Genomic DNA, 18,332 nt, shown 5'->3' with positions numbered 1-18,332 from the left:
AACGTCCGACCTCGACGGGAGGAGGACGCCAAACTACCCGAGGCGACTCGGCCTACGGGTTTGAACTCTTCCTCAAGCTCCTCCTCGAGCTCTACCTCGGGTTTACTAAGGCTGTCGGGGGTTGCAACTCAGTTCGTAGAACCTACATCTGACCCCCTCGAAGAACTGTTTGAGCTATCCGAGCTAGACATCGGGAAGAAAAGAATATTAGGGAGAAAAGCACTGACTCATCCGGAAAAAGCAAACGGACTACAGAAGATTGGCGCGAGCTCAAGAAGCAAGCGCAGGAGACTGGCAATGGAAAGCGACTGGGGGTCCCCCACCATTTATACCTACTGTTACCGAAAACCGACGGTTCTGATCGAAGCAAATCCAACGGCCCACGATCAAGCTGATCGCAGCGCCGACGCACGTCTCCCCACATTAAAGGCAGCAGCGACGCGTATTTCAAATTTGAAATAACGCCCGCTGCCACGTCTCCTAGCCGCGCGTTTTTTAAAATTTGAAATAACACGCCTTGTCACGTCTCCCAGCATTTAAAGACGGACTGGCGCGTCCCTTGACTTTTTTTTGGCGCTCGAGAACCTGGAGATCTCATGACAAACGCACACTTCGCACTATCAGTCAAACCGTTCGAAGTACGGGTCAAATCCACCCGCCACCTCGCAAACTCCCCGCGCCAGGGCAAGCCCCTTAGTGCGAGGAGTGGGGGGCAATTGATGAAGGAAGATTTGGCTTGACTTCTTGACCACCCAACACGTGGCAGAAGCAATAGCTCGGCATGACAGTACGCTCGAGGCGCGAGCTCTGAGAGGAGGAACCAACAGTCCAAGCTCCCCCTTTGACCCCGAGCCTTACGAGGAGCACAAGGGGCAAAAAACCTGAACTTGCCCGCCCCAGGGCAGTTCGGGCCACACCTCTACCCGAACTCAAGACTTCACCTCGCACACCACTCCAACACTTCGGCTCCAGACTGCTGAACTGAACAATCGTACCTGGCACCAAAGGAGTCCGTATCCTGAGGCGTGACTGACTTAGGATCTGACGCTTGACAGCCGCACTTCAACGACCACCTGCCACCGCCACCTCCAGTCACAGAGACGACTCTAACTAAGAGAGCAGTGGTGGTTGTCTGCCCCAACAGAGTGATGACACCCGAACTGGCAGAAGTGCAGAGGTAATGATGCCCGACCTGACATGAGCTTGGGAGTGAGTGCGCAAAGTGGTTATAAAAGGCTCTTTCCCCCCCAAGGAGGTATGTGAACTTTGCGCCATCTGGTTTATTATCTTGTCTTTGAGGATACTAACTTGAGCTTCAGAGCACTCTCACCGGGTCTCTCTCCGGAGATACTCGCTTTCTTCCCCGTTTCAGGCACCTTCTGCTCCAGCCAGAGGCAAGATCGTTGACAGCTAGGACCGGCCGGATTGTGCACCATCAATATGGTTAGAGGCATTAGAATCTATTATCCAAGAGATTCTATGATTACTTGAGTTAGAAGTATGGTTCATAGTGGCATAAATACCTAGATGTAGGCTGAAGGGGAATTATTTCTTGAGGAAGTAGTAACTACAGTCAAGGTTCAGAGTATCGATACGATACGAGTTTTGGTCGTATCATATCAATACTTAGAAATGGCCGAAACTTTATTTTTTTTAGTTTTTTTTTTCACATTTTGTTTTTTGGGAAGCTTTTAGTATGCTTTTTATTATTAAAAAAATTGGGGGTCCGAGACACCTGGAAACAAGCGTTTTGGACTGTATCTTTTTCAAAAGATACGACACGCCTTGTATCGGGCGTATCGTATCGATACTTTGAACCATGACTACAGTGGTAGATTCTAAATCACTAATGAGCTGGCCATACTTCTCATACTCTGTTCTGGTGGCTGCAAGCTGTTCCCTCTCTAATTTCTCATCATTTGATCCTTTCTCAGCCTCTGAGGAGGTGACTACATTAGCATTGCCACCTTTCCCACTTCCATTCTTTTTACCATTATTATTGTTCTAGAATCTACGAGGTAAGAGCTCTGGATGTAGCTTCCAATATGTGGTAGATTCTAAATGACTAATGAGCTGGCCATACTTCTCATACTCTGTTCTGGTGGCTGCAAGCTGTTCCCTCACTAATTTCTCATCATTGGATCCTTTCTCAACCTCTGAGGAGGTGACTACATTAGCATTGCCACCTTTCCCACTCCCATTCTTTTTACCATTATTATTGTTCTAGAATTTATGAGGTAAGGGCTCTGGATGTAGCTTCCAATATGTATCCTTCGTGTGCTTAGGTTTCTTGCAATACTCACAAACTACATCTTTCTTCTTAGTGGTTGTCGTTGGTTTCATTTCAACATTGGCAAAGTGATCATTTGGGACTTCTGCAACTTGCACCTATCTCCTACTCTCCTCATTACTATAACCAAAGCATAAGCTTGAGATAAGGTCACTTCATCATTTGCTAGAATGTTCTGTCAGACAATATCATATTCGGGGTTAAGTCCAATAAGGAATTCAAAGACCCGAGTCCTTTCCACTAACTTCCTATGAATCTCAGCATCCTTAGTGCACCCCCACACAACAGTTTCCATCAGGTCAATCTTCTACCAAAGAGATTTTCTTTGATAATTGAATGAGGTTTATTAATAACCAAAGATAAGGGAGTACAAGCTTTCCATGGAGAAACACGAGATGCGACATCTCCACACTAGTTAATTACAACTTTCCAAACTCACTAGAACAAGTTACATGGTAGCACAAAAAAGACCTTCCCTGGAAACCCCTTGTTTGGCCAAGGAATCAGCCACAATGTTTTCCGACATGCTTACCCATTTAACATCATTTCTCATATTACTAGTTAACCACTTCACTTTTTTGAGGTCTCTGTAGCCCCAAATGACAATATACGGGTTTAAAAGCCACCCTATTACTATCTGAGAATCCCCATCAATTAGAAGATGTTCCACCCAAGCTGGTTTGCAATCTGGATCCCTTGTACAGCAGTTAGTATTTCTACCCTTGTAGAGTCTCCCACTCCCCTTCGGTACTGAGAATAAGGGAATAATGTTGTTGCCCTTGTTCCTCTGCACACCCCTACACCCGAAGGCCTAGGGTTACCTTGGCTGCTACCATCAAAGTTTAATTTAATGATACTTTCTGCAGGAGGTTCCCACTCTATCACACTTCTATTCTTTCTAGTGGAGGTATTGGCCACTGCTAACCAATTCCTCCAAAGATCATTTAAAGAGAAATTAGCAAACATGACCAAGGTCTTCAGCCAATGGATTGCTCTTGTTAAGATACAGTCCACTTCATCAAAACTTCTTTCCTTTTCTAGGAAGATTCTAGCATTCCTTTCCTCCCAAATAGTCCATAAGATAGCAGCCCTGATATATTTCCACATAATTTTACCTCTTTTCATGTGCCACTCGAGGGTAGATGGATTAAGCAACATACATCAGATGGCAGAATAAGTCTACCAAAGAGATTTCAGCATAGAGAAATAAACAGCTGAAGTCTTCTTCCCCTGTCATAGATTATTCACATCATTCTTCAGTTTTTAAGCCCTAGCAACATTTAACTTCTGGGAATGTCTTTGTGACACTATTCCACACCTTTGCATCATCCATCCACAGATAATGCTGGTTGATATGAGGCTGCATGGTATTTACTAACCAACCTAGAACTATATAGTTTTCCTGCATCCACTTTTCATAGGCATGGTCATCCTCCTTATGCTTCTTACTCCAGTAATGTACCCCCATTTCCCTCTACTGCAGACATGGATCTTAATTGACGAAAACCATGCCAAATAATTAGTCCCATCTAATTTTATTGAGGTTACTGCCCCTAACAGAGCCTTTATTGGCCCTCTCGAGCCAAACCCAGAGTCTATAGGTTGTTTCATCTCACTTCCAGTTTGCTCTATTGGCCAAATGGAAACAAACGAAAATAAAATTAAGGTTCTACTAATCAAGAAACACTGCCCTAAGGCTAAAACTGCTCAACCAGTCAAGATATGGTTTCACTATACCTGACAACCTAGGAGAGAGAGAGAGAGAGAGAGAGAGAGAGAGAGAGAGTCTAACTGCCCCTTCCTAGAACTCTAGAAATCTTTCCAACCCAGATTGATCTCAATAATGACCAAAAAGCTTCTATTCTAGCCCCAAGTGCCAGGTAAAATCTATCTCTATACCCCTTAATCCAGGTTCTCCAATTAGCTAGGGTTTTCGGGAAATTCTCCAAGAACCTGTCTTGGGTCTCATACAAAGAATGTAATCCTCTCCAGAAACCTCCCCCAACTGTATAAACTGTTAATCAATCACCCAATCAATTCTCCATACACACTGTGTATGGGCTTAAATGAGGAAGAACTGAAGAAGGTAGGTACTCTGGTATGATACCATGATGTAAATCACACCTGCACAAAACTGAAAATAAAGTTGACAAAAAAGAAGAACAAGAGAAGGAAAGGAAGAGAAGGAAGAAGAGAGGCCTCATACATGAAATATGAATTTTAGGTTCCAGTGGGTTACCAGATCAGCAAATGCAATGGGTGATTCTCTGGCCAAGCAAGGGGTGTCAAGGGGTGATCTGTTTTGGGCTACTTTGTAATTTGTTTCTCAGGTTTGGTCTTGTTTAGTGTTTATGATTCAGGCCTTGGGGGAGGTAACATCTCGTGCTTCTTCCTAGGCTGCTTGTATTTCTGATGTTTATTTCAATAAAATTACTCTCATTTATCAAAAAAAAAAAAGAAGAGAGGCTATCGAACCTCTTTCCAGCCTCTCAAATATACTTTTATTAGAATACATTGTAATATGAAGATAATTACAACTATGCCCTTAGTAGCACAGCCAGCTAATTAAGACATTAAAGAAAACTAAAACAGGCCCATAACCAAGGGTCACTAATAAAGATATAGCACATAACAATGCTGTAACTAAAAAGAAAAGGAACTATGGTCAATCTGGCCCCTTATCTGTACAGGAATATTGAAAAATTTCATTCCATATAGATTTGTATAGAGATGAATATGATTCACATCAATGTTAGCTTCTCTCAAAAAAAGTATGTTATTTTTTTTAATAATTTGTGGGGACTGGGGTGGGGCTGCAGGAGGGTATGTTTTTCTGAAATGTCTGGGTTTTGGAACTGAACTTAGGAATCTTGGAGATTTGATTTTGAAAATATATCAAGGATGGTTGTTTTATAGAGATCTATCTTGATCCTTACAAGCTATTAAATGGTGTCTCAGTGGCCTTTTATCGTACATGATAAAGCAAGCTAGACTCAACTGTGCATGCATAAAGTGGATGTCTATGATTGCTTTACTACCTTCCATTGTTTTAGCATTCTAACATGGGTGCAAAATATTTCACTATGCTATGGAATTGAATATTTTTTTATTTTTTTTGCTTTGATAGTACACTTGGACTTGGTGCTTGACTGCATTTGTCATAAGAAAGGAAAATACGTGATAGTTATTTCTTATTGGAGCAGTAATCTTCTTCCATATGATCATCTGGCACTCCTAAAATTGCAAAATAACTGATAAAGAAAGTTTTGGACTTTAGCAGGGTATATCTGTTGTTTTCTTTGTAAATCTTTATTCAATAAATGTTCTGATACATGTGTGGTATTGTACAGGTAGTTAGAACTAATGTACTTCACAGTTTTGGTGTTTTTACTTTTTACGGATAAAGCTACCCATGCATTGTTGAAAATCTATTTCACTCTTTGGATGGTTTTCATTGTGTTATGTCATGGCACATTATCTAGTTCACGCGCTGAAGGAAACAAAAATAGGAGTGTAGAGTGTATTGGTACCCTGGTTGGAGGGGGAAGAAGGCACTTTTGTTTACTAACGATACTGGTAGGGCTGCTTATTTACACATCTTCCTTTTGGTCCCAGGTGGCAGTTGCTCTTTCACATGCAGCAATTTTGGAAGAATCTATGAGGGCAAGAGATATGCTTTTGGAGCAAAACGTTGCTCTGGATTTGGCAAGGAGAGAAGCAGAAACAGCAATTTGTGCTCGTAATGACTTTCTGGCAGTTATGAACCATGAGATGCGAACACCTATGCATGCAATTATTGCACTCTCTTCCTTACTGCAGGAAACTGAGCTGACACCTGAACAACGCTTGATGGTCGAGACAATCTTGAAGAGCAGTAACCTCTTAGCAACACTCATTAATGATGTTTTAGATCTCTCAAGGCTTGAAGATGGAAGCCTTGAACTGGATATTGGGACTTTTAACCTTCATTCAGTATTCAGAGAGGTAGGGCTTTTAATAATCTGTAGGTGGTTTTTACTGTCTTATTAGTAATGAATGGTTTGGTTTAAGTTGCTGGTTTTTTCTTGGATCTTTAGACAGGATTGTGATAATATGTGAATGAATGCCTATTTGTCAATATAGGTTGTAAACTTGATCAAGCCTATTGCTTCTGTCAAAAGGTTGCTGGTGTCATTAAATTTGGCTCACGATTTGCCAGAGTATGCTGTTGGAGATGAAAAACGTCTCATGCAAACCATTTTAAATGTAGTGGGTAATGCTGTGAAATTTTCAAAAGAGGGCAACATCTTAATTTCTGCTTGTATTGCTAGGGCAGAATCTTTAGGAGACTCCCACATTCCTGAATTTTCTCCACTGCTAAGTGATAAACACTTCTATTTGCGAGTACAGGTTTGTTTGTTCTATATATTTGATATTTCTTTTGGAGGTTGCCTTATTGTTGAGTTTTCAAGTTAAATGTGTACAATGTATTTGCATGCAGGTAAAAGATTCGGGATCAGGAATTAGTCCCCAAGATATTCCAAAGATATTTAACAAATTTACACAAAATCATGCAACAGCAAATAGAAACTCTAGTGGCACAGGACTTGGGCTTGCTATTTGTAAGAGGTATTTAAGATTATTGGTTCTTCATATTGCAACTCTTGTATGTGACATGATCAACTCAAATGTTTTCTTGTATCTTTCTTGAATATGTCCTAAGTAGTTTTGTTGTTATACTTTCTAAAAATGTGGTCATCCATGTTTCTTTTCTTTTCCTTTGTGCTGCAATCAGGTTTGTAAGTCTCATGAAGGGGCATATTTGGATTGAAAGTGAAGGCCTGGGAAAAGGGTGTACTGCTGTATTCATAGTGAGACTTGGGATTGCAGAGCACTCACATGATTCTGGGCACCATTTTATCCCTAAACTGCAGGCAAACCATATGCAAGCAAGCTTTTCAGGACTTAAAGTTCTCCTAATGGATGACAATGGGTCAGTATGATAGCTATCCCTGGAACAAGTTTATATTGTTAAAAAAACTTACTTTTCTTTGTTTATACTGGTGTTAGTAATGAAACTATGACTTTTTTCACAGCCTTTACCTTTGGTCTAGTGGGTAAATTTTGTTAATGGCTTTTGATTACCTGTTTTTTTATGGTATTTTTGATTACCTGTTTGCTTGATGGTTTACTAAGCTTTCAAGGATTTTATAAAATAAATACTTGTGTAACCTTTTACTTTCTAGTTAGTCTTCTTCCTTTGTAGTAGTTTGGCCACACTCGGGATTTCCTACTCACTTTTCCTACCCACTCTCTACCTGCTGTGAATTGGAGCCACACATCTCTATTATGAATTGAGAGATGTGTGGCTGCAATTCACGCGGGTAGAGAGTGGGTAGGAAATCTGGGCTCGTTTGGCCAAAGCCTTTTTCTGGATCCCACACAAGGCATGTTATGGGTTGGATCTGGAGCAGATCCAGCTAAATCCAAGTTCAAATTGAAAAAAAAAAAAGTTTTAGGTCTTATCAGTTCTGAATCCGGATCCAACCAGATTCAACAATCATATCAATCCATTGTAATATAACCCAAAATAAATCTGACCCTTTAACTTGCAAATACACCTTTCTGGCATTATGCTCTGAACATGGTTCTGTGTTAGATCCATGCAATTAAGCCCACATATGACCTATTTTAGAATTGAGACATTTTGGCAACCCCAACCTGCTAAATATGGATGCTACACACGGTCTGGTCTCAGGTCAACCTGCTTTATTAATGCCCTAGTCCTACCGAATCAAAGGGTGCCTAGTGGTGGAATGCATGCCTTTTGGTTTCTAATGGTTGGTTAACATGTCATTCTTTGAGTAATTTATATTTGCATTCAAATTCCTCTGTTTTAATGGAGCAAAGGGTGTATGAATTGGGTGAAAATTTACTGGCCAATGATATTGAGACTTCATTTGGGTACACCATTGGTGAGTCCCCATGGTGCATCCACCAATCACAAGAGGGAGCTTTGCCTTGTTGGCATGCTTCCCCATGATTTTGTAATGTGAAGTTTCAAGATTTGCATTAGATATGGTAGACTGGAAAATTTGATATTCTTTTATATTATGGGAGACAGTGGGTGCTAACATAGGAGATCTTGCAAATAAAAGGATTTACAGACATGCCTATAGAAAAGTATAAACTATCAAAATAGTCCATATTTTGTTGGATTTTAACATTATAAACCTATCTCTATTATTTTTTGTCATATATTTCTTTTTGTTACTTGATAACATATTATAAGAAAAATGACAATCATTGTGTACGTTATCTGTTCGTTTTTGTTGAATGAGCAAGGAAAAAGAAAAATGTTACATAGACTTGTCATTATTGTACATAAAGTGAACTGTGATGTGTGTCTGACATGGGCACTGCATCTATTTAGGAGTCCTTGCAACATTTTTTGTTGGCTGATGTAGCCCCATATATTACAGTTTACAACTTGGTGTATCCAATGTTTTATGGGTTTCTATGTCAAACTGATCTTTTTGCTCCAATCTTTTCTGTTTGCTCTTCTAGATGGAAGTTTTTCCTGAAAAAAATAATTTACTGAATTTTTAGATTGTGATACACAAAACATGGAAACTATTGTTTCTGGGCTACCATGACCTCTCTCTTGGTATGGTTGGCATTGCTGTACTTAGTAGATATCTTAAATGTTGCATACCATGCTTTTCATTTTTTCTCCTATCCAAATGGAATAAGGGTTAGACACTAAGGCCTTGTTTCACGTGCTGCGGGAATTTCTATATGCTATAAATTTCTAGAAGCAATTCTGATCTGCATATGGTTTTGGTTTGAGTAGTGGCGATGGTTGAACTGCTGCAGTTCTATTATTGAATTTTATTAGTTACCCTCCACTTCAAGCTGGGAAGAAAGTAGCTCTGCTCATCACAAGCGCTTGAATTATTCCTATCTTCCAATAGTTGTCCAGATTCAAAATGTAAAATCCTTCTAAATGTACAAACACAATCATTACCTGTCACCTGAAATATTCTTGTTTGTCTCATGAAACAACTGAAAAGGGAAGTTCTTTTCTTTGTGACATCACAGAATCACCAGGATGGTGACAAAGGGACTTCTTGTGCATCTGGGATGTGATGTGACAGTTGTTACCTCTGGTGATGAGTGCTTGAGGGTTGTTACTCAGGAGCACAAGGTTCTTTTTCTGGATCTAAGCATTACTGGGATGGGTGCATATGAAGTTGCAGTCTGTGTACATGAAAGATTTCCGAAACGTCATGAGAGGCCGCTGCTAGTGGCACTTACAGGGAACACAGAAAAAGCAACCAAGGAGAACTGCTTGAGAGCTGGTATGGATGGTGTCATACTGAAACCTGTTTCCCTTGAGAAGATGAGAAATGTTTTGTCAGAACTCTTAGAGCATCAGGCCCCACGGGAAGTCCAGTAAGTAGTAGATACATACAGGCATCAGGGAGTTGACTTGAGGGAGTCACCACCTGAAAAGATAATTTCAGAAGCTGCAGCTGCACACGTCCACGCCATTTTCATCCCGAATTCCATGGCATGATGGCCTAAGTCGTCTCTCCAGCAAAGCATGGAAGGATATTTTACTACTATTGGTATTAGTATTCTTATCCCAAAGAAGTGACAAAGGAATGGAGCAAATAATCCAGATTGGACTGCATGCTGTGGGTCTTGATCTCATACTTAAAGGGCTGCTATTTCTGCTTCAAAGCCTGATCGTTCTCATCAGCAACCACATGATATATAAAAGTAATTATGTGCCATCTTCTCTACGTGTATGGTAAGAGTTGATACTTCAGTAATATTATATGTAACATTATTATCCTCTACAGTCTTCTCTGTGAGTCTTTATCTTCAACAGCCTTGCCTCTTGGTCCTGTGCATATGCGAACTTGTGCAAATTGCAAAATGTGATGTCCGGGGATACGTCCTTGGGTAATGATCTTTAGAGCTATAGCAGGTCTGGGCGCCTGTCTCGTTTAATAGGAGTGACTAATAGCCTACCAAGTTATGTTCACATTTGGGTAATTGTTAATAATTTAGGTTGTGTTTCTACCCTAAATGTTTTGGGTTGATTATTACAAATTGCTATTTACACTTGTCAGTATCGTGGATCTTTTTATCTGAAAGCGACTCTTGTATGTGATATAACAATACATATTTCTCATCAATTTATATTGATCAATCCAAGATGTTTCAGTTGGAAACAGCAATTGTATACATTAGATGGTGTTATTAGATAAATTAGAAAAAGTCTTATTTAACTCTTACACACTAAGGCCATGTTTGGGAGTGCTTTTATTAAAAATAAGTGTTAAAAAACAAGTGCTTATTCTGATAAGCAATTATTTGCATTTGGTACCCAACTTTTTCAAATGCTTATTTTAAGTAACAATCACTTATTTTCTATTGGGTGTTTGGTAGTCTTTTTTTTTTTTCAATAAGCACTCAAATAAGCATTTATGACTATTTTGCCTTTAATTTTCTTTCAAATTTTTAAAATATACCCTTATGCAAGGTTCAAAGTATCTTTACGTATCGACTTGTATTGGACCCTTTTGATACGCCCCTACAGTGGGTGTATCTGGGGTCTGACCGGTTCAGGGGATGGAGGTGTCTTGTATCGGTTCCCTTGAACTAGTTTTGAAAAAAAATTAAAAAAAGGGTAAAAAAATGAGTATCAAAATGCCCAATACGTCCCTATCGGCGTATTGGGCGTATCGATATTTTGAACATTGCCGTTATGAAAGTACTTTTATTAAATTACTTTTATAAAAACACTTATACGAAAGCATTTTTATAAATTTAATTTTATGAAAACTTTTATATGAAAGCACTTTTATAAAAGTTTTTTATGAAAGCACTTTTATAAAAGTATTTTTTAGAAAGCACTTTAATAAAAGCATTTTTAACAGTAATTTAATAAAAGTACTTTTTTGAATGTAATCTTACGAAAGCATTCTTAGTAAAGTAATTTAATAAAAGTATTTTTATGAAAGTAATTATTTTTTATGAAAGTACTTTTATGAAAGCACTTTTATAAAAACATTTTTATGAAATCACTTTAATAGAAGCGCTTTTATGAAAGTAATTTTATAAAAGCACGTCTATAAAAGAATTTTTATAAAAGTACTTAAGAAGGCAGTTTTATGAATGTACTATTATAAAATTCAACTATGGATAATTCTATAAGTGGTATTTTAAAATTCAACTAAGGATAATTTTGGAAGAAAAAATTGAAAAAGTGTTTATTGTATAAGCATTTAAAAAAAATAGAAATTTGGGCTAAAAAATAAGCCTTTATTTTTAAAATAAGCATTTATTTTAGGCTTATTTATCAAACACCAATAAGTGTATTTTTGTAGCTGAAAGTGATTCCTATATATGATGTGACCACATATTTGTTTGCCAATTCCAAAACAAATGATACCAAACACTGTTAGTTGGGGAGGTTTGATAAATAGGAAAAGGTCTTATCCAACTCTTGAACACCAATAATCAGTGTCACAGGGGCATTTTTCTATCTGAAAGTGACTCTTATTTGGAATGTGACAGTAAATAATTCTTATCAACCCAAAACGTGTGTCAAGTAGAAGCAGCAATGCCACCAGTTAAATAGGAAAAAGTACTCTTGAGCAATGTATAGTTAGTGCTGCCGTCACCTTCCTGTTAACTCCTAAACAATGAATAGAATTAAATGGTTAGTTCTGCTGTCACCTTCCTGCATGGCTGCTATTCTCTACCAATCCTTGGGACACCAGGCGTTAGCATTCCTCAATTAATAAACATTAGATTCAATGGTTGAAATTGGAACTAATAACAGTCTTGAAATTTTTAAAATGCTTGTTTAAAGTACAATTGGTAATTTAGGTTTGGCTTGTTGGCATTGCAATTGAGACAATTGTGCTGGTGCAGAAGCATTGCAAATGAGATAATTGGCTGGTGCAGAACTAATGGAGCATGAGAGATTGAGAGTGCAAATTTTGATTTATTTTGGATTGAGATTTTTGCCTTGTTTTGTTTGTTATCATTGCAGATGAAGTAAAATAAACCTAAAGTAAAATCCAAAGCAAAAGTGAGTCAGAATTTTCATTCTTTTTATTTGCATTATTAGTGCAAAAGAAATTGCATTGCAAATCAATGTTTTTGAACCATTGTTGACCTAGGCAATCGGACCGTTCGGCTTGGAAACCATCCAAGCAACCGGTTTTGTTTCACCCCTAACCCATTCTTGAGTCAAAAATCGCCGACTTTGTCAAAAAACTGCTGACTTGGGCGGTCAAACCATCGACTTGTTTGACTCGGACAGCGGTTCGCAGTATAAAGTGGCAGAGATGAAAACTCAAATATGAGATCTAGTCCAAGACACGAACTCAGATCTGAGATCCAGCACAAAGAGAAGAAGAAGAAGAAGACAGGTGTTGCAGATCTTAGATCTATTGTCACCGTCACCATTATCGTCACCGGTGAGTGTTGAATCTTCCTCCTCCTTCTCCTCCTCCCTTTCCTTCCCTCTTTCCTTTCCTTTCTCTTCTTTTCTTTTTTTTCTTTTTTTTCTTTTTTCCTTTTTCCTTTTTCTTTCATTTCTTTCTTTCTTTTCTTCTTTAATTTTTTTTTCTTTCTCAGCCGACAACATCTCTTCTCCAATTCTCCTTTCTCAAATCTCATATAAATATTTGCCCTAATATTAAAACCGTCAGAACCGTTCAACCCAGACGGTCAAACCGCTGACCCAGAAACTGGTAGCTAGAACGGTTCCGTTTTTGGGTCGGTTTTTAAAACCTTGTTGCAAATAAAGGGTTTATTTTATACCTTATTTTTAATTGTTGCATTTGTTCGGTTGTGCCTAGTACAAGAAAATCAATGATAGGGTTCATAGTTTGAATTACCAATGGGTGTCGTTGATTTCAAATCTGATTCTGATTTTGATACCAATTGACCTGAATTGTTTATATATATATATATAATCTCAGTTTTTTAAGGGTGATTAACAAGGCTTCATTTTGGTTTGTAGGAAGGAAAGGAAAAAAATGGAATCTTCCTTCCTTCCTATGTTTGGTATGTGGGAATTGGGATTGTTAGACAATATATGCCCTTAATTCCAATCATATTGATATATAGATGCATTTATTGTAGATGAAAAAGTACATAATTGTTTCATATTGATATTGGTAATATTTCTGTGAAGTTACCCCTAAAACTAAAAGCTTATGAGACTCATGTTAGTTTAGAATGTTCTCAACCATTGGATAAACTTAGGGAATTTATTCTGCCAAGGCTAACACTGGTGTGCTACTAAATAGTTGGAGTAGCTTGTTTCAGTTGTTAGGGTTAAATCCTAAGCACATATAGTGTGTTTGGAAGAAACACTGAACTTGGACCGATTTCTAGTTTTGCCTTGGACCTTTGAGATAGATGGGCAAAATTGGAAATTTACACATAACCCCGGACTTGATTATGGTACGACACTATGTGTTGGACTAGACTGTCTTTGATATGCCAATTAGTGAGATCCATCAAGGGTAAACACCTAGGCATGTTGGGGCAGTTTAGGAATTCACCTGAGTGGGTGATTATAGTGATAGGATCGGTCCCTTTGTCGGACAAAGTGAATATTAGGGCTTACATTCTCTAATGGAAACCTAAACTACCGGTAGTGGATTTCAATTGTATTCGAAATTTGTTTTTTGCAAAATGTATTTATATGTTATATACTTTTATTTTATGAAAAAGGTTTGCAAAATGTTTTAATCCTGGGATCCATCTGATTAGAGAGCGTGGCACTGCACTTTGTAGTTAGGGGAGAGGTCTTTCCCTGTTGGGCAATGTTTTGATCATTATGGGCTGAGAGGTTAAGTGTAAGAGACCATTACATGGTTGATTACCTGATGGGTTTTATCTCACTTAAGCCCATTATTCTAGGGTCTTTATAAGGTGGCTGAATCCAATGATCATTTAGGAGTAAATGTTGGGCACAGATTGGGCCCATGCTAATCAGCTCAGAGGTTCACTACTCTGAGCAATGAATTTAGCCTAACCTCTTTCAGAGGTGGGGCCAAACCCTTATGGACTTGAGAGAGACCTTTGTGGGGTCCCACACCATATCAAAGCCTAAAATGGCCATGCAACACCTAGGGTCATGACCCTTTGAAGAAAATGGGCCAAAGGCCCAATATTAATAAGATTAATTAAGCTGTCATATGGCAACTTAAATTATCATGTGATTTGTGTCAAATCTGGGTTCGGTATTTGGTATGGAGCACTTATCCTCTCAAGAGGATAATATTTAATTGTTAAAGGAGTCTGATGTAGTGCGATCCGGACACTCTTAGCTGACTGCTGACTGGCTCTTTATTGGCAATGAGCGACACTTGAGAAGATGAAAGGAAAGATTCTCGGGGGTTTACTCGGTGGGAATATTCCGGTGCTTAAGTTAGTATTGTGTCTGGGAAGTAAAGAGAAAACAAAGGCTAAGAGTGGAGGTCATGCTTATCACTATATTCGAGCGAGTAGAGGTTTTTTCAGAAGAAGTTTCTCCTCTGCCCTGAGGGCTTTTATAGAGGCGCTTTTGTGAGATCAGGCATAACCGCCACTGGGCCCCTGCCACAGCCGTTACCTGCCAGGGTTGCACAGGTGGCCGTTGTGACATGCTCCTTGCCTGGGTAAGTGACACGTCCCCAAAGTGATGGGCACGCCTCCGCCTACTGAGAGACGTGGGTGCAGACTGCCGAAAGGACAGGGACTGCGCCGTCAGTAAGGGACTTGGCGCAGTCTGATTGGTATGGCCTGTTTGATAGAAGCTTCCTGAGGAATGCTTGTGCGGCTCATTTGCGAGCTACTCTTCAGCGAGCTCGAAGTACTTCAGGAGTGCCCTTATTAGAATTGGTCCTCGGGATGACATGTCTGCTTCGGAGCTCGGGCGAGCTGGTTTTCTAAGCTTGCGAGCTAAGGTTGCCTTGGAATATCCATTTGGAGGTAGCTCGGGGAACCAGGAGCTCGCGTCGTGGCGAGCTCCTCCTTTTGCGCGCTATGATGTAGCGAGCTGCTTTATGGGCCCGTCACTTAGCCGTACTGGACCGCAATTCTGAGCTATCGCCTACGTCGAGTCAGTGACCACGTGTCGCCATTTCATAGATCGGGTGAAATCATCCTTCATCAATTGCCCCCCACTCCTCGGGCTAAGAGTATCGCCTTAGCGCAGGGAGTTTATGAAGCGCGGTGGACTGATTTGACCGAAATTCAAACTTGATTGACTACCCCCATTGAATGCATTTACGGGAACCAAGAGATCTTCTGACTTCCCTGACTTTTCGGATTTCGAAAACGTGCTGAGGTGGCATTTAATTCCGAACGTCGTGCAGCTGCGACTACCTTAATCGTGGAAGATATGCCACCAACCGCCTTCGGTTTTCTGAAGGCGTGCCGTGAGGGTGTTTGGGACCGTTGGATCTGCTTTGATCTGGGTTGTCAGTTTATAAGAATGGGGGCTATAAATAGGGGGACCCCTCGGGCCTTATCTTCTTCCACGCCATCCTTTGGATTCTGAGGTCACGTACTTCGCCTAGCCTACTCGAGTTCCTTAGTCTGCTTCGTTCCGTCTACTCTGGTGAGTCCCAATTGCCGTAAGCCTTGTCTGGGTACCCATGCCATACCTATCACAGGGGCGATAGCCAGGATGATGATTCTCCCTCGAGCTCGGGAGGAGCTTGGTGTTAGACAGTTTTGTATGCCCATAGCTTCAATCAGGATGATGTACGTTATGAGTTTATTGTAAATGAATAAAAGTGCATATTTGATTCATGTTCCCTTGGTATGTTTTTGTGTAATACCCTTAAATTTGACACTTAATGAGACTCGTGTTAGTTTAGAATGTTCACAGCCAGTGGGTCGGTTTGGGGAGACCTATCTTGACAAGGTTGACACTGTGGTGCCACCAAGTCCGTTGGGGTGGCTTGTCTTAGCTGCTAGGGTGAGACCCTAGGCACATACAGTGTAGAATTAATTGAATCTATGAACTGGACCAGATTTCCAGTATTTCCCTGTGACTTGGAGATTGATGGGCAAAACTAGAAAGTTACACCCGACCCCTAGACTCGATTATGATACTACACTAGGTGTCGGATTGGGCTGTCTTTGATATACCAATCAGTGAGATCCTTAACGGGGGTCAAAACCTGGGTATGTTGGGACAATTTGAAAATTCATCTAAGTGGGTGATTAAAGTGATAGGATCAGCCCCTTTGTCGGACAAAGGTAATGATCGGGGATGCACCCTCATTGATGGAAACCAAGACTGCCAATAGCCGATTTCAATCATTGAGATTTATTTTGCAAAATATATTTTATATGAGATATAAAAGTATATATATTATGGTTTATAAAATGTTTGGAAGAAGGTTTTAATTTTTGGGATCCATATAAGCAGAGAGTGCAACACTGTTCCTTGCAGCCGAGGGAGAGGTCCTCTCTTGTCGGGCAGTGTATGATCATTATGGGCTGAGAGGTTAAGTGTAAGACCATTGAGGATAATACCAGATGTACTAATCTTGTATCTACCCACAGTCCTTGGGTGTTACAAGGTGGCTTAGCCCAGGGACCACTTAGGGTAAGTGTTGGGCCTATAGAGCCCATTTGATGGGTTTCAAGGGGTGCACTGTCCAGAACAGTGTACTCGACCATGCCTTGTAACAACGGCTGGGCCGAACCCATGTGGCTGATGTGTAGATCAATGCTTGGATCCCACGCCATACAAGGAAGCCCAATTGGGCAGCAGTTAGGAAGGTTAAGTGAGCACATAAGCTTAATGGGCCTAAAGCCCATTTCGAATTGGCTTATTTAATTAGTTAATTATGGGGCGAATTTTGAGATGGAATAGCTGATAGGGATTGAACCTATCCACACAGAGAGTCCAGATCTGAATGTGATTCAGATCTAGAAACCTCCTAATGAGATTAGGAGAAAGCTGATCTAATATTCAGATAAGATAAGGGTTTATCCTTATCACCTAAAGTGAAGGCTGATCCAAATATGATTTGGATAAGTAGCTCGTGATTGGATTAGGAGCTGATCTTTTAGGTTAACAAAAGATGGAGGGGGCAGCAGCTTTGAGAATGAGGAAACACATCAGAAAATGAGATATTCATTTGCTGTTGGGCTTGTCTAAGTGTTTCATAAGATGATAGGGGCGTCAAAGACCGATGTGGGAGGGGCTTCACCAGAAAATGGGAACTGTCTCACAGTACCTTGGCGTTCACGAATATGATGGGTAACTACTCATTGGACAGAAATATTTACCTGAAAACGGCTCTGAACCTTGTCTGACAGAGCCCAAAGGGAAAACTCTTATGATGAGTGGATATGATCATTCACAGAAAGGTGGTGGGGTTATGCAGTTGAAACAGTTGGCTCCATGCACCCTATGTGATTTCCCACATTTCTAGAGATAACCCGTAGTCTCCGTCACTGAGAAAGGTGGGGAATCTCATAGATGAATAAATGAAAATAGAACGTAAATTAAAATCCATATCTATGTAATGAACATGAATCAAATAAGGTTGTGGACTGATATTTGCTCTTTTATTAGAAAATGGCAAACGGATCATTTGCAAAATTACTTGATGACTATAAGTTGAAGGGCCCAAACTATGCCGACTGGTATAGGAACCATATGCTGGTCCTAGCTTCTGGAAAGCTAGACAAAGTGGCTAAGAATCTTTCCCCGGAGCGTCCGGGTGATAGGGCTTCTGAGGCCCGAAGGAGAGACTATCAGGAATGGGAGGGAAAAAACTCCATTGACCGGTGTTACATCATTGCCTCTTTGGACAACTCAATACAGAGGCAGTTCGATCAAATCGAACTTGCTAAGGACATATTGGACAGTCTCAGGATGATGTATGAACAATAGAATCGTTCTACGCGACAAAAGGTCTTGAAACAGTTCATGACTGCACAAATGACCAAGGGCCAACAAGTTCACGACCATTGTCTTCAGATGATGGGATACATCAACGAACTGGAGGCTCTTGGA

The 18,332-nt window shown here is 40.1% G+C and overlaps 1 protein-coding gene across 4 annotated transcripts in view; it reads left to right on the top strand.

Moving 5' to 3' along the window:
• Window positions 1–10,512, top strand: part of ETR1 (Signal transduction histidine kinase, hybrid-type, ethylene sensor) — a 43,081-nt gene extending 32,569 nt beyond the window's left edge. For 3 of the 4 annotated variants that reach the window (XM_088977057.1, XM_088977059.1, XM_088977058.1), the window contains 5 exons: window positions 5,906–6,274; window positions 6,413–6,679; window positions 6,771–6,898; window positions 7,065–7,262; window positions 9,371–10,512. In XM_088977057.1, the coding sequence (XP_088833183.1) occupies window positions 5,906–6,274; window positions 6,413–6,679; window positions 6,771–6,898; window positions 7,065–7,262; window positions 9,371–9,728 (1,320 nt within the window). In that variant the 3' untranslated portion in view covers window positions 9,729–10,512. Of the gene's footprint in view, window positions 1–5,905; window positions 6,275–6,412; window positions 6,680–6,770; window positions 6,899–7,064; window positions 7,263–9,122 lie in introns of all 4 variants that reach the window. The other variant, XM_088977060.1, reaches the window with a different exon arrangement.
• Window positions 10,513–18,332: the final 7,820 nt, after the last annotated feature.

The sequence above is a fragment of the Nelumbo lutea genome, chromosome 3 (assembly GCF_056320005.1).
Source record: "Nelumbo lutea isolate HS-2025 chromosome 3, American lotus-T2T, whole genome shotgun sequence".
Classification (NCBI taxonomy): domain Eukaryota; kingdom Viridiplantae; phylum Streptophyta; class Magnoliopsida; order Proteales; family Nelumbonaceae; genus Nelumbo; species Nelumbo lutea.
The sequence above is the reverse complement of the archived record's forward strand: the minus strand, read 5'-3'. Positions and strand labels throughout refer to the sequence as shown.